This window comes from Euphorbia lathyris, chromosome 10, assembly GCF_963576675.1.
Source record: "Euphorbia lathyris chromosome 10, ddEupLath1.1, whole genome shotgun sequence".
Taxonomy (NCBI): domain Eukaryota; kingdom Viridiplantae; phylum Streptophyta; class Magnoliopsida; order Malpighiales; family Euphorbiaceae; genus Euphorbia; species Euphorbia lathyris.
The window spans coordinates 32,705,940-32,722,696 of record NC_088919.1 but is presented as its reverse complement, the minus strand read 5'-3'; the positions used below and the strand labels follow the sequence as shown (position 1 = coordinate 32,722,696).

At 33.7% G+C, this 16,757-nt stretch overlaps 2 protein-coding genes across 2 annotated transcripts; both read right to left on the bottom strand.

Annotated features, from left to right (window-relative positions):
- Window positions 1–572: 572 nt before the first annotated feature.
- Window positions 573–1,658, bottom strand: LOC136208072 (probable protein kinase At2g41970). The gene is made up of 2 exons (XM_065998908.1): window positions 1,350–1,658; window positions 573–1,280 (listed from the first exon to the last, which is right to left on the bottom strand). The coding sequence occupies exons 1-2, from the start codon at window positions 1,656–1,658 to the stop codon at window positions 573–575; spliced, it is 1,017 nt and encodes a 338-aa protein (XP_065854980.1).
- Window positions 1,659–4,097: 2,439 nt separating this feature from the next.
- On the bottom strand, window positions 4,098–6,772 carry LOC136209790 (E3 ubiquitin-protein ligase SINAT2). Its single transcript, XM_066001373.1, has 4 exons — window positions 6,606–6,772; window positions 5,331–5,625; window positions 4,772–5,158; window positions 4,098–4,695 (listed from the first exon to the last, which is right to left on the bottom strand). Exons 2-4 carry the CDS (start codon window positions 5,544–5,546, stop codon window positions 4,375–4,377), a joined length of 924 nt encoding a protein of 307 aa, XP_065857445.1. The 5' UTR covers window positions 5,547–5,625; window positions 6,606–6,772; the 3' UTR covers window positions 4,098–4,374.
- Window positions 6,773–16,757: the final 9,985 nt, after the last annotated feature.

Genomic DNA, 16,757 nt, shown 5'->3' with positions numbered 1-16,757 from the left:
ATACAAAGGGGTGTTTGATTATTGCTTTTTAACATCCTCATTTTACCTTTTATAATTAAAAAGTTGTTTTTTTTAATAAAAGTAGTGAATCACTGTTTTTTCAAAAAGCAAATAGCAAACCGGAACAATAAATAACAGATAAAATAAATGAATCTAAGTTAAAATTCTAAATTGATACGTTTAGAACAAATGTATCCAAATGTTTTGATTTTGTCCAAATCTTTAGTGGTTGTTTTGGTATTCTATTTAGTTTGGGAAAATTGAAAAATGAAAAGAAAGTATGAGAAAAGTATGCACTGATTGCAGGCAGTAAACAAATAAATATATCAAATTACAAGTTTTGTTTTAATTGCAAACAAGTAAAATAGAGTTTACATGGGATATGGTCGTGTAATAATAATCCCTCTTTAAGTTATAAAATCCTAGAGCAATGTTGAATATATTAATGGGATCATGGGTCATGGGTCCCCGGACCTAGGCTAAAAGATAAATGTATCAGAGAATGTCCCAAAAAAATGAGTAAATTTGAACATATTTTAATCCATGGGATGGGAGGCATTAATGAATAGTAATTAAGAAGGTGGAGGTTGTTTAGGGGTGAGAAGTGGTCGTAGAGCCTTTGCAACAATAGTCATATTTGGTCTGAAATCTGGCTCATACTGTAGACAAAGTGCTGCAACTGCTGCTAATTTAGCAACAGCCTTTGGTTGGTAATTAACAAGTTTGGGATCAACACATTGTTTGACTTTATCCTCACTCAACCTAGGACTTGCCCAAGTTACAAGGCTCTGTTGTCCCTTTGGCTTAGTATGATCAACTGGCTTTCTACCTGTCAATATCTCTAGAAGAACTACTCCAAAACTATATACATCACTCTTTTGCGTTATTTTTCCAGTCATAGCAAACTCAGGAGCATGATACCCAAAAGCCCCTAACACTCTCGTTGAATGTAACCGAGCTTCAACATCAGAACATGAATTTGATATGTTAAAGTCTGCTATTTTTGATGTCAATTCATCGAATAGTAACACATTGCTTGATCTTATGTCTTCGTGTACTATAGGAGGATCTACTTTTTCATGTAGATACTCTATTCCTTTTGCAGCACCATATGCTATTTTAACTCTTTCTTCGCAACTCAGATTGCCATTGCCATGTAACACATCGTGTAAAGAACCATTTGTGGCATATTTATAAACCAATATTCTATTGTTACGCTCCAAACAATATCCTATTAGTTCCACTAAGTTATCATGCTTAAGCCTCGAAGCCATTGCTAACTGCATATTCATATTCATATTCATAATTAGATTCTTAATTATATTAATTAAGAAGAATAAGAAAGGAACCTGCGCTGCAAAATGGGCATATGTTGTTTCTTGTGTGTTATCAATTTTCTTAACACCGTTATTTAGCTTGGCATAAAAAATACGACCATAAGAACCTTGTCGAAGGAGTGCACTTTCACCGAAGTTATCTGTTAATCTGCTTAATTCCTCCAGTGATAAAGCTGGAATATGAATGCTTGTAATTCTGCTATTTGGCTCTCCTCCTCCTCTTATGCTAACATCATAGGTATTGCTTACTTTACGTGTAGGTGTGAATTGATTATTACAAGGTGGTGGAGCTGTCACTTCTTCTTCTCCGCAACACAACATCGTTATCTTAATTAGAAAAAAAAAAAAGCTGAGATAATTAAGAAGAAATTGATATAAAATGAAAAGAAAAATATGGGATCTAATAAAACAAAAGAAGGTAGTTAGGCTCAAACTCTTCAAATGGTTGGCCAGTTACCAATTTCATTATATGACTTGAAATTCAGTTATATCAAAACAGACATTTTAGTTACTTCTACTCTTGTTTAATTATTAGTTGTGGACTTTTCTTTTTATTTTTTAAATAACAAGTTCAAACTTCATTTACTGGAATTTATAAATTTTGTATTTCAGTTGTTTTATATTTTACCGAATTGCAACTCCAAATTTGCTGTCCTAAGAAAAGTTCATTGTTGCCTCAAACTGAAACTTCTTATCGTAAAAAGCATGGTTTTTTCTTCTTCATATCACCAATTATTGAATATTTCTAAAAACTTTTGTTTTTAAATACTCAAGCTTAAATTATGGTAAATGCATTCAGCAAAATATTTACTTTTGTTACAAGATTCTAGAAATGACTGACTGAGATAAAATTCCAGAGAGTCAACGAATTATTATTACAACCTTGAATATTTTAATTGTCTCCCAAATTTAGTGTGCTCAAGAGACTTTTAATTTTTGAATTCTTATTATTACTATTAGTATCAGTTAAGCTATTTTTTAACGCCTCGTGATTTTCTTCGAGTTTTCTACATAAATTTGTTTCTCTGTACTACATTGTTTGTGTTTTTATTATTGTTCTGTTTTAAGTTATATATATTACCTTATTATCAATTTTATTTACGAGTTGTAATAGCTGGTATTAGAGTTTTTGGTTCCATGGTTGCATATAAATTAAAATATAAGGTTTTTCAATTTCCATTATCAAATTAAACGGTCAATTTGGAAGTCAATAATAAAAAATATTTTATACCATAGAGATATGTATGTGAAGCAATATAAAGTCAACAAGGCAAGTTACAAGTTAAAGAAAAAAATATTAGGATTATCCATAGTGATTAGAGTTTAAAGGTATCTTAACGTGTTCCACCATGTGTATGAGGAATGTCTATCTGTAAATTATTGAAGAAGTTGCAAGAGTTTTACGATAGAAAAATAGTTGGGGACAAATTATTCATGATAAGGAAGCTTGACAACGTATATGAGGACAACTCTATCGTTAAATACTTAATTGAATTTTGGAGTGCTATTAACCAATTGTCTTCTATAAAAATTATACTCAATAATGAAATTCAATTCTTATTTTTACTTAGCATTTTATTGGAGAGAATGAAAATCAATTATCCTTAGTGTATCTGTAAGCAGTTCATCGCTTGGTTGCAAATTATCTGAAAACTATGTTGTTGGTACCCTTCTCAACAAAGAGCTGGGAAAGCTACCGTCATTGACAATAGTCAAGCTATTTTCAAAAAGCACATATGCATGAGTAAAAAAAGATGCCCCAACAATCTTGATAAATCCAAAGGAGGAGATAAGTTGAATATCTCCATACGGTTAAAGGAGGTGAATACATATCTAATCAGTTTGAGAGCTATCGTTTTAAACATAGAATCTGATATAAGAAGATTGTACCATGTAGTCCACAACATAATGCTGTGATAAAAAGAATGAATTGTAGTAGAATGGATAAGGTCATATATATGCTGAAAATGGTTAAATTACTTAAGTCATTTTTAGGGAGAAACAGAACCACAATAGCCTATTATACAATTGCCATATCACAATCTAATGCTCTAGATTGAGTAAAGACCGACTAAGATGTCAATACTCTCATATAAAGATGTTTGAATGAAAGACATTTGTTCATGTACCTAGATATGAGTGATCAAGAGGTTGGTAAATCAAACTTTTGAATCTTCTTAGAATACAAAGATAAACATTTTGGATATAAATTGTGAGACTTGGAAAAGAATAAAGTTAATTGAAGTAGAAAGTATCTCATTTCCGCTAAATCCAGTTCCGAAAATCTCAAACTGGAATCTACAGGTACATTTCTATAAATCCTTTCTCATACAATAGTCTCGTTCGCTCCACACATGATAGATTTCTTTCCTTGTTGACCTTCAAAAACAAAGTAAGTATAGTGAATTAAGATCGTTGAAAGGTCCACATTTGGACACTCATAAACCAACAGCTCAAACCCAATACAGCGCCAAAATCTATACATATATAATAATTGGGCCATTATAAAACTATCAAATTTTATTTACATATAAAACCAAATAAATAGTGATTTCCTTTTCAATACCATCATATGATTCCAATTCCAACAAATCAAATTATATATACATATAAAATCAAACCAAACAAACAAATAATCATTTGAAACATAATTCCAAATCCAAAGTTTAAACCAACTATCCACGGCATCAATAAAATAATAGCAAGCTTGTAAAAGAGTATTAAAATATTCCATCAGAATAGCCAAAAGGAGTAAACATATGTAAAACAGTTGAGTGATTCATTCATTCATATGCAAAGAGAAGAGACATTATCTTTATTTCCTTTAAACTCAATATGGTACATAAAAAGCAGCATCCACAAAACACAACAAAATGCACAACAAAGTGACACTCCACTTCTTCTACTTCCTGCATTTTCTTTTCTTTCTTTACCAAAATAGCGTGGCAAGATATTATAGAAGATGAAACTTCATCATCTGCCATTTGCATCTCATTAATATTCCAACTGTACACTCTTTTCTCTCTCTCTCTGCTTCTCATTCTTCTTTCCATATCCTCCCTGTAATTCTCAACTTCAGTTCTTGCCTATCCCCGCCTGAAAAATACAGAGCCATACTTCTTTGTACAATAAGTCCGTCCTGGCTATCACGAACTTTCCTGTGACTGTCTCGGATACTCCTAGGAATCCCCTGCCATGTTAGTTTCCTCCCATTCCCACCAACTTCTAAGCTGTAGCTAAATTTCTTTGCTTCGTTATCATCGCCCATAAAGCGTAAGAAGGCCATATACACTGGTGCCGTACCCATCTGGAAAGCCTCGAAATGCAAGCAGAATTGTCTTCCAAAACAGTTGAAGACCTAACCCCAAAACAACATTCTAAACTCAGTTGAAGTTATGCAAAAGAATGTTATATCTTATTACAAGAGAACTTACTGTTAGCATCCATGTGGCGTTTTCAACTTCATGAGGATTCGATTTCACATAGCGGTGATTAAAGGTACAGCCATCGTGCATGTCAACCTTGTGATCATCCTTAAGATGTGAAACAAGGGCTGGGATGTCACCTGTGATGGAGCACTCAGATCCAGCATAAGGACAACTGTAAGGACGGAATCGACAGTGTTGTTCATGCTTGAGTTTGCTGTAATACGGGAAAATATCATGACATCCTAAGTCCTGGTATTTGCAGGGCAGTTCTAGTGACTCTGCAACTTTCTCCAAAGCTAAACATCTTATGTTTCCGAGATCATAACGACAGGTAGGACAACAGTTATGCACTCTTATCTTGCAGTTTGAACATAGTGTGTGTCCATTTGGGCACTGTATTTATAGGAGCAAGAGTCAGAGATGGTTTTGTTTAATCAAACATAAGAAATGGTAACTGTAACGTTTCTCACTTGGAGAAAGTTTCAGTCTTTCTTTCACAGCAACAATCATGCAAGAAAACAGAAGCTAAATGAAGACGGAAAAAAAGATAAAATAAAGAACAGACCTGGTGAATTGGGGGGTACATTAAATTAGTGCAGACAGGGCACTCAAGAAGTTCATGCACACCGTTGTTTGAATAGATTCCTTGCTTTCCACCCAAGCCAGTAGCACCTTTTGTATTTGTACTATTAGTCTCTGATTTTGATGTTTTAATATCATAGTCTGCGGCTGGAGGGTGAGATTCAAGAACCTCTTTGCAAGCACCGCCCACTGGAGCCATTGCTATCCCAATTTCACAACTTGTTTTAACTTTAATAACCAAACTCAGCACTTAATATGCCTACTTTCTGAACCTGGACCTGTGAACACAGACAGAGCAGGGACTTCAATTTCTAATTCTAATCTCATACAACACCAGTTTATATTCAAATTTACTACAAGGTCACCAATGTCAAGAGCAACTTCGTTGGTTTTATTTATTTTTTCATCTTTCCTCTTTTCATGAACAATATGATTGGAATGTCAAATAGTTGAAAGACCATATACAACACAGAACAAACGGATCATTCAGTACCAAAGCAAACTTGTTAAATGAAAAAATATGAGAATAGAATGAACAAGTAGTTTATTAACTAGAAGAGAAAAGAAGATATAACTAAGTAGAAGAAAAGAACATAAAAGGAGGTAGTTAGACGAAAAGGAATAATTCAAGCATAAGCTAAAATGATTGACAAAGACAATCATACATAAGAAAACGTTAAAACATTTATATAGCAAGCAGAAACAAAAATCGAAACTGGGTTTGGGAAAAACAAAGGCCTTTTATCTCTAAATCCCCAAAAATCGTCTTAAAATTGAATCCCCAAATTCAAGCAATTTTCAAATGGCTCTTACCACCCAAAGAACAATTTCAGAAAATGAGACAAAAACCCATTTCAAAAAAAGGAACAAATTTTATACACAGAATTCAAAATTCAAACCTTGAGTGTGCCAAAAGAATACCTTTAACATTAACTAAAAGATTAGACAAAAAAAAAAAAAAACCATTACCGTATTTAATAGCAAAATTCCTCTACTGCCCCAATCACCAAATCAAACACAAAGCAACATGACATCGGTAAAGAAAAAAAGAAACAGAAATGAAAGCCGCATCTCCAAGTCCCTTAAGAGATCAAATGGAAAACGAAGGTACCTAGTTTGGGATTATCCAAGCGGTTTGGCGTTCAAAAAATTGACTAATATGCAAAATAAATCGAGAATTGAAAAATCTTGAAACGATTAAAATAAACAAGAGAGAGAGAGAGAAATAAAACAAAATTTTACAGAAAAAGCGCATTACCCGGAAATGAAAACAAAGGAAAGAGATGTCTGGTTGGTTGGCATGGGTGGAAACCTTCGAAAGGTCTCGTCTTTGCGCCTGCCTGGTGCTGTCTACACAATCCGGAAATGGTTTCAGTTTTTCCCCTTTTTCCCTTTTAAATATTTGTTTTTGTTTTTAGTGTGTTTTGAAACCAGAATAACCAAACCCTTTTTTATATACTCTAAGCAACTCATGAAAGTTAATTTAGCACATCAACTCGTTTAACAAATTCTTTTATGCTTATTTTGGTTTTTACTAAATAATTCCTAATTATTTTTGGATCAATTTCTAATTAAACCTTGTACTTTTACATGTTCTTACGGTTTAAAAAGTTTATAATACCAATATAAAGTTTCTTCTATTTATAAAGATGTGAAAAATCATATTTATTTATGCTTCAAATAAAAAAATTTAGGTGATATTTCCATATTATTCCCTTAACTATCATTCTATGGAAGTTTTTAGGAATTATCTAGATGATTGTGATTTATTTTATTTACTATCTTCTGGTGGTTGTTTTACATAGACCAATGATAGAAGAATGAATTCACGAATTTGGGAAAGATTAGATCGTAATGTTTCATAGGTTAATTGAGAGTTGTTGTTCTCAAAGACCACAGTTATTGTTTTAGCCAGAGTCGCCTCGGATCATTCACCTATCTTATTAAATACTGATGGGGTATACATTGTTAAGCAACGATCGTTTCGGTTTGGAAAAATGTGGATAAGGGATCCGGGTTGTCGTGATGCCATTTAGTCAATTTAGTCCTCAGGTTCTGGAGCCAATTTGAATGTTTGTGGGAAGTTGAAGCAATGTAGAGTTTCTCTCAAGCATTGGAATAAATCAAGTTTTGAGCATATTATGACTAAATTGAAAAGCCTAACAAATGAGTTGTAAGAATTCGAGAATGGCATAATGACAATTAATAAGGAAGAAGTTATTGAAAAGGAGATTATTCACCTACATGAGGTTGAAGAGATCATGTGGCAGCAGCTTTCACGAGTGTCCTGGCTTCTGGAAGGGGATAAAAACACAAAAAAAAAATTCATTCAAAGGCGAATGTCAGGAGGCAGATGCATTTGTTGGTCCCGTGTAATTAGTTCCAAGGGGGGGTTAGGAACTGTTGTAACTTTTTCCGTTTAATAATGCTGCCTTAATCAATTTTTTAAATCACTTAACTCAGTTTTGGTCAGCACGGCCGAGAGAGATGTAAGACAGCTTTAGTCAGAGGCTGACTAGAACCGTTTTACTTGCGAATTGGGAATTAACACTTAGGTCAGCTTCCAACTCAGCACTCTGATTACTCAGTGTCAGCTTATATAATTTATATCCTGAGTAATTTAAGCAAGCAACACATACATATATATATTGAGAGAGATTAGAAATTACTCAGCAGACTTATCCTGGTTCGGCCTCACCGCCTACGTCCAGTCCCTAGAATCCTTCCGGGCTTTTTCAATCCAATACTGAGCTCTTTAAGGGTAGAGCACAAACCGTTTACAAGGCAGTTGAATATGCAAGAGTACCTTCCTCTATTCGTCTACTCAACTCCTACTGAGCGCTATAACCAAACACTCAGATTTTCTCTACCACTGAGTACTTAAAACTAGGACTGGGCGCGGATCCTGGAGATACTGGACCGGACTGAATATCCGAGGAAAAAACTCCAGAATTGAACCGGACCGTTGACTTTTTTTGGAGAACCGAACTGGATTGGACCGTTAACTTTTCCTCAAAGAACTAGACCGAACTGGACCAAAATTTATCCAGGACCGGACCGATAACCGGATTGGATTGGATTGGACCGAACTGAAATAACCGAAAGTTTAACAATAATAAATTTATATTTCATGAATTAACTTTATATAAATAGAAATATTATATAATATATAGTTATATATTTTGTAAGGTTTGGTAAACTAATTACAATAATGTAAATTTATAATTTATTAATAAGGTATAACATTATTATATAGTCATAAAAATTATCCCGATTAATTCCCGTTTATAAAATGAAATAAAAAATATTTACCTAAAATATAGACATGGAGAATTGAACACCTAACCAAATGAAACATTGTTAATCACCTTAACCATCTAAACCAATTCTACTTCTTATTAGCCATTAAGCAACAAATATTAGAAGTTTTAAATATTAAAAATTTTAAACATTTTATAAAATAGAATCTCGTGCTTCTTTTACCCATTCTCTCTGCTTCGATTTTTTTCTAGGGTTCTATCTCCTCCACTGCACTCCATTGCCGCTACCACCTCGCACGCCGCCACCTCCACCTCCACCTCTTACCGATCTAAACTCTGGTAAGTTTTCTAAACACTAAACTTTTATATTTCAATTTCTAAATTATGTGTTGTGTACATTGTGTAGATTTGAAGTTTTATATGTTCTGTGTTATATTTGAAGTTTTATATGTTAGTGTATTAGATATAGTTCTTAATTAATTCACAGAAGCTTCCTCTCATGGAAAAACAATTAGGAAAATTTTCTTCACCGTTTTTCAGCCATGGAAAATTTTCTAGACAGACACTCCCACCTTTCCCATCTCATCACCTCTTGTTCAATCGGGTATTATGGGGTCTCAAATGGGGTATTATGTCAAAACAGTAAAAATCCTTCCTTTAAAATACATGAGAACTCAAATGAGGGAAAATTTTGATAAGTATTGGGGTTCTGTTGGCAGAATGAATGTGATGCTTTTTGTATCAGTGGTTTTTGACCCAAGGTATAAAATTAAGTACTTGATGGCTAAGTACACTGAATTTTATAGTGAGAACGATGCTAATGAGTTGGTGGCACAAGTCACAAATATTATTATTGCATTGTTAGATGAGTATATAGTGCAAAATGTGCAAGAAAATGTGAATCTTGGAGCACATTCTTCTAGTTTGGATGAAGCGGATGATGACATTGATAATGAGATTGATGATTATTTTTTGAATATTGATAAAGATATGTCAATTGAGGGAGAATGGGAAATATATATCAATGGGGCACCTGAAAAATATGTAATCGAGTTTGACCTTCTATTGTGGTGGAAAGTTAATGTTGTGCGATATCCTGCTTTATCCAAAGTTGTAAAAGATGTTTTTGCAATTCAATGCTCAACTGTGGCTTCTGAATCTATGTTTAGCACACGTGGTAGAACTTTGGATCAATTTAGGAGTTCTTTAACTACTGCTACAACTGCGGTTTTGATTTGTTGTCAAGATTGGTTCAAAACTTCAACTCAAGCTTTCAAGCATGAAGAAGAAGTTGAAGATCTTGAAGCTATTGAAGAAGGTAATATTTGCTTAGCAATTATATTTCATAGTTTTATTTTAATTAAATGTTTATGAATACTAACTATATAAATGTTATTTAATTTGTAGAAATTAGTTCTGATCCTGAAATTGCATCATCTCTTTTATCCATATTTCAATTGGATATCTAAGGTTTTTTAACCGAATCAAATACAATTTGGTAAGCATATTTTTTTTCCTTTTACTTTTTACTAATGTGTTGATTAATTTTATTGAAGTGAAAACTAATTAAATTAAATTTGTTGATTCACTAATATGGTAAATTTTATATGTTTAAGTTAATGTTTGGCTTTTACTGGAAAACAATGAATTTGTTGTGTTAAGAAGATTCAATTACAAATTGGGATGATGATTAGAGAGATTTTGCTAATTAGGTGTTGTCTTTTTTGAATTAAAGGTTGTTTGTTTTTATGGATTTGTTATTTTGTAACTTTGATTTTGGGGTTTTTTTTAGCCTTGTTGTCTACCGTAACTCTTAATACTTTGATTTTGTGGGTTTTTTTTAGCCTTGTTGTCTACTGTAACTTTTAATGAATGTTGTTTACTTCCTAAAAAAAATATCATTTATTTCAAGTTATGTAAGATAATAAAATTTTATATTTTATTATCTTGTAAATTAAATTTTTAATTTATTTTTTAGGACTTAAACTATTAGATATTTATCCGAATCACCGAAAAATTATATTGGATTGGACCGGAACCGAATCTCCGAATCCCCGAACTGGACTGGACTGAAATTTTGGGGCAATTCAATTCTGGAGATTTATTCTTTCAATCCAATCCTGGAGATTTCCTTTTATCAATCTCCGAATTTCAATCCAATACTGGAGATTCATGAATCCCCGACTTGGATCGAACTGTGCCCAGCCCTACTTAAAACCGAGTACTCAGCACCACTCTCTCAACTTTTACAATTGATACAAATCTGTTCCTTCTAGATGAAGAACACATTAGATGAATACAAATTCGATCTAGCTTTTACACAGAGATAGAAATTTGGTGTAAGATTTTCTTTTCTTGTTTGAATGTGCTTTGTATGGATAAACTACACCAATGGTACCTGAACTTTACATAATTTACACTTTGGTACCTAGATTACATTTTGTCCCAAAAATATACCTGAAGTAACGATGACCGGACAATTTAGTATATTTTTACCGGTTATGACCGGTCAATGCGAGTTTCATGAGTTAATTACATTAATGGTACCCAAACTTTACCATAATTCACACTTCGGTACCTGGATTTTATTTTATCCTAAAAACATAACACAAGTAAAGGTGACTGAAAGGTTTAGTTCATTTAATCGGTTAGTGACCGGGTAACATGAACTAATTAAACATTGGGACTCACCATACACTCAATTAACATAAAATTATAATATTGTCATTTATGAGCTAAATAACAGTATTATAATTTTATGTTAATTGAGTGTATGATTGGTTTCAATTTTTAATTTAAAATGGTTAAACTCGGGTTGATCAATCAATGATCGGTCAAATATACTAAAATATTGAGTCATCTTTACTTGAAGTGTATTTTTTGGACAAAATGAAATCTAAGTACCAAAATGTGAATTCGGGTAAAGTTCAGGTACCATCAGTGAAATTTACTCATCAAAATCGCATTGACCGGCCATTAACCGGTAAAATATACTTAATTGTCCGGTCATCGTTACTTCGGGTATATTTTTGAGACAAAATGTAATCTAGGTACCAAAGTGTGAATTAAGGTAAAGTTCAGGTACCATTGGTGTAATTTACTCTGCTTTGTATGTATGCTCTTTTCTTTTTGTACTTCGACAAAGGATCCAAGTGAAGCACTTGTCCTTTTATAGTGAATTTCTGATGTGGCAATCATTTGAATCTGGAAGTATCCGTTGAATTCAAACGGCTCCTTGCGTCATTCACTGGTCAACATACAGATATAGCAGGCCAATCCTGTCTTCTGAAATTAGCAGGCGCCAGGCTTGTCTTCTTCCGTCAGGTTTGTCTTCTAGCATCAGTTTCGTCTTTTAGCTAACGGCCAGTTGACCCATACGTCTCGAAACTGTCTCCATACGTAATTCCAAAGCTTCTGTTATTGGTGCAGACAGTTGTCGGATCTTGTCTTTTAGCAAACGGATCATTCGCGCTGTCCTGACGAACACTCAGCTTGAACTTATAGACGTTGCCTTTGATCTTTTATCTTTGGCTAGGCTGAGTCATGTTCTACTCAGTTTCTTTGATTAGCTTCGTCTTCAAGCGTTGATTCTGAGAAAGGCCTTTTCTTCTATTATGCTGAGTTGTGTTCTACGTACTCAGCTTCTTTGGTCAGCTTCATCTTCAAGCGTTTGTTATGAAGATGACTTTTCTTCTATTATGCTGAGTCGTGTTTTACTCAGCTTCTGTGCCTCATGCTGACTTCATTCTGTCGTACTTTTTATTTCTGTTTACTTAAAATTATACTCAACATTGAACAAACACATTAGTATAATTAAACCAAAGCACTTAAATTCAATTGCCCATTAATCATGGATTAACTTAGATAATTTTGTCAAATCAAAATCATGTGGAAAGGTATTTCAACAACATTGTGTTACATGATTACGCGATAGTGATGGTATTTGGCATGATAAAGAGGATGAGATTAGGAATATTATTGTTTCTTACTTTGTAGCATTATTCTCTACTTCTGATCCTCCTTCCAGTCCCCCTGTTTTGAGTTCAGTTGATAGACACCTATATCGTTCCACTACATCAAGAAGTAAACACCAGTTTGTTTTTCATCCTTATTTATCTTATTTACGTTGTTATATTCAAGTTTCTCTCCATCTCAACTCTGTCCCGTTTTATCACCTTGAATTAACAACTTAATTCGATAAACATGGGTTCAATCTCGGTCCATCTTAACATGCCTCTATATTTTAGCTCGAATATGAGCTAAACCACCTTAGGCTAGTATGTTGGTGAACCGTGTTTAACGAATATGGGCCATTAAGGAGTGTTTACATTGTGTTATGATAAGTATAGTAAGAGAATTAGTTAAAACATACTTACTCACCTCGAACTAAGAAACATACTTAAGTAATTAGTAAGAGAGATTTAATTGTGAAACCTAATCAAGTAAAAGGTTCAACCGACTAATTTAACTATTCGTATACCTTAACAGGATAATGCGGCTTCATATTCTAAGTTACGGCTTAACTTTAGCTTTAATGTAATTAATGCTTCCTAGCACACTTAGGGATTTTGCCTAACCAAACATCAGCCTAAGGGTGTTAGGAAAAAAGTTAATAGTTCTAGACCGGGATTATTATCTTTATAAGGGAAGTTACCGTCTCGAGTTATCTTCATTACACACAATGTACACAAATTAATGCATATAAGTTAATACGGGGATTCAAAGTCTTAGCCTTTCTCACTCATACATAGACAATCGAATATTACTTCTTCGCTTTCTAATTTAATTTAGTAAGTAAAGTGACAAAACCAAATCAAATAATTCAATCCTTAGATAATATAGAGTTTTAGTATGGGTATGGAATTGGAAGCTAGTCTTTGTGGGATCGATACTGTTCATAAGAATATTTGCTACTTGGTGCGATGGAGTTCACTTACTCTTAACCAACATATAAGATTCAATCCTATCAAAGAAAGAGAGATAATAATTAATTACAAAATCAACAAGGATGCTTATGTGAAACATACATGAACAACTTTTACTTAAAATAACCTATTTGGTGTCTATAAAAATGCATGTAAATGAATTTTGTTATGTTTTATGTTGTATGATTATTTTTCCATTAGCACTTTAAGCACACCATACAAGCGTACGAAGACATGAGAAGTGTATCCTATCGCAACAAGTAATATAGTGTTTAAGCACAAGATCGAACCACAAAGACTATTATCCTAATCAGTTTATTCAATTGGTAAATCTATCTATTTAGCAAGGTTGAAAAGCAATTGGGTTGAAAACTAGTAAAATAAATAACTAAACTAAAGAAAGCAGTAAACAGAACGAGCCACATGGTGGATTGTGATTAATGGTAGTTACAACCTAGAATGGGGAATTCATTGGTTAATTCCTAAGTATGGGTTCAAAGGGTTTCAGGTTTAAGCTCAACTAATGATTGAAGGTAATTGTCCTAAGTGAAAGACAAATGTGATCAGTATTCGTCTATCCTATTCACATGCATTCGGGTGACGGCTTGATTAGGCATATACCCTAGATCATGCAAAGCATTAGGTCTTTTGACAAATAAGACTAAAGTTGTGGCCCAGTCACAAAGCCTCATTCCTAGTGGTCTCTAGCGAAGTCAGGTTAATACAGATTCGATATAGACGATTCTGTGGTCAAGATTTCATCTATCTATAATCCTATCTAAGTTAGGGTCACAGGCATTAAGCTCATTATTTACATTAAACAGGCTAGTTGATCATTATCAATTCTCATTCTAGCATAAATCTTGTTCCTAACATCATCTAGGCATTAAGTATGTATAATCTGATCGAATCAAAAGCGAATACATTAAACCCTAAACCCTAAACATACATAATCATTTAACCAATTTCATCCCCATCCTAGATTGGATGGGGATTAGCTCATAGACAAACTAATCACAATAATTATGCAAAAGGGAATAAACGAAGGCATACTTTGATTAAATGTAAATAAAGATAAAGGGAAAGAGAAAGAATTTCTAAAACTCGTTGTCTGATTACAGTATAAACAATGTAGGTCGATCCTCCACCCTTTGAGCTGTTCTTCAAAGAATAAAATCTAACTACAAGAACTTAACTGAAATCTAAAGCTTAAATGTATTTAAAGTAGCTATGAAAAATATAAAACTAACAAATCTCCCGAAGAACTGAGTTGAGCTGCCTGTTTATAGACATGGGCAGAAAACCTAGGTCTCCCGGGGGTGCAAAAGTCCTTTCCGTGTTTAATTAGGTCTTCAGAGGCTTAAAAATTCGAGATTCCAGCAGGGGAGATGCGTTTTTGCACCTCTCCCGCCTCGTCTCGTCGAGACATAGGCTGTCTCGTCGAGACGAGTGCCTGTCTCATCGAGAAAGCTTTGTGTCTCAACGAGACAGTGCCTGTCTCGACGAGACAGCTCTATGTCTCGATGAGACAGGCATCCAAATAGGGCAAGGAGTCCAGTTTTTCTTCGTTTTGGTCCTTGGGCTTCCGAAATCTTCTCTAATGGTCCCTGATGAATCCCAAAAGTGCTCCGACGGTCCCTGAATTGTCCGGAAATGCTCCAAAAGGCTCAGGTCTGGTTCGGAAATGCTCAAATAGGCCTAAAAACACCTGAAAACACAGAAAATATCATAAATAATGGAAATTACTAATTTTAACCAAAAGATAACAAAACGATACTAAAATTAAAAGGAATTGAAGCAAAAATGAGCTAAAATGATCCTAAAAACCTATATAAATGGGAGCTATCAGAATACATGAGAAGCTCCAAATTCAAAAGAAGTTGGAAGAATGAAGATGTAAGGGTGTATTGTCATCAATATCAAGCAAACTAGCTTATGTTCCAGCATGGTGTGGTAACAGAAATATGAAAAAATAAAAAATGAGCTCGTTAGATTGAAAACTCGCAAAGAGTGGTCTAGACAACAATGGATAAGAATAAAAAAAACAAGAAAAGAAACAGTCTGCTAGGTTGAAAACCAAAAGGGAGGCCTTGGAAAAAATTAAGGCGACTCACTAAATTGAAAACCTGTAAAGGGAGATTTTAGCAAACAATTAGATTCGTTAAAAAAACTTCATCATAGGGGCATGTTCCATAAAAATAATCCCCAGATGAACATTCTAGCTTAACAAGTCTTGGAATCTTGCCTCTATTCTCGACACTCAAAAAAGCTAATTGATCTCGTATCCTCTTCAAAAGGCCTAATTGTTACAAGATAGCTTGAACTCTCTACAAGGTTACCATGAGACAAAGTGAACATTCAAGACATTCTAAACCCTCAACATGAGAAGACTTCGAGACATAAAAATGAAAAATATATATTTTCTTTCTATATTCATACGTACATCCTACCATACACATCCTTACACATTACTTCTACATTCACCCACATATTCTTTTTGTTTATGGTCTCAAGAGTCCCTATGTTCATCATGGCATCCATATGTCCATATATGACTATAAATATAATTATAAATGTCTAGGACATTATATGCAGCAGATTATTTAAAAAAAATTAAAATATTTCTTTAACCTGAGAAACGAATAAGTTCGTTATTCGACAATAATATAATTATGTTTCAAAGAGTATTATCGAACTGCCTCTTGAAGCTTACAACCGTTGATGCAGTGTACCACAAGTTCTTCAACCTACATGTATCAACTTGTAAGCATCCAACATAAAGTGCCTCCAATGGTAGTCCACACGAATCTCGAACCAAAAAGCAACCCGAAACAAAAAGTGAATTTCAGTTAGGTGTGTGTGTGAGAGAGAGGGAGAGAGAGAGAGAGAGAGGGGACTAGGGTTTGACTCTATATAAATTTCGGTTAAGCTCTCACTCCTTGGAATAATTCCAAAATTATTATGTTGCCATTTTTTCTCAGTTCTTAGTGTGTGACCTATCAAGTTCATACCGCAACTAGTTATACATATTTATTGCAATTCACTTAATGCTGAAAAAATATTCAATTCAATTGCTTAATTCAATCTAAATTAATCCAACTAAATGTATAACGAAGTGAGTGTCCCGACTTAAGAAAAAAGTGTCTCACTCCCATATGAGCCATAAAAAGTCAAGTTGATTTGACCTTTTACCTTTCAATGTATAGTTGCATTATAATAATATCA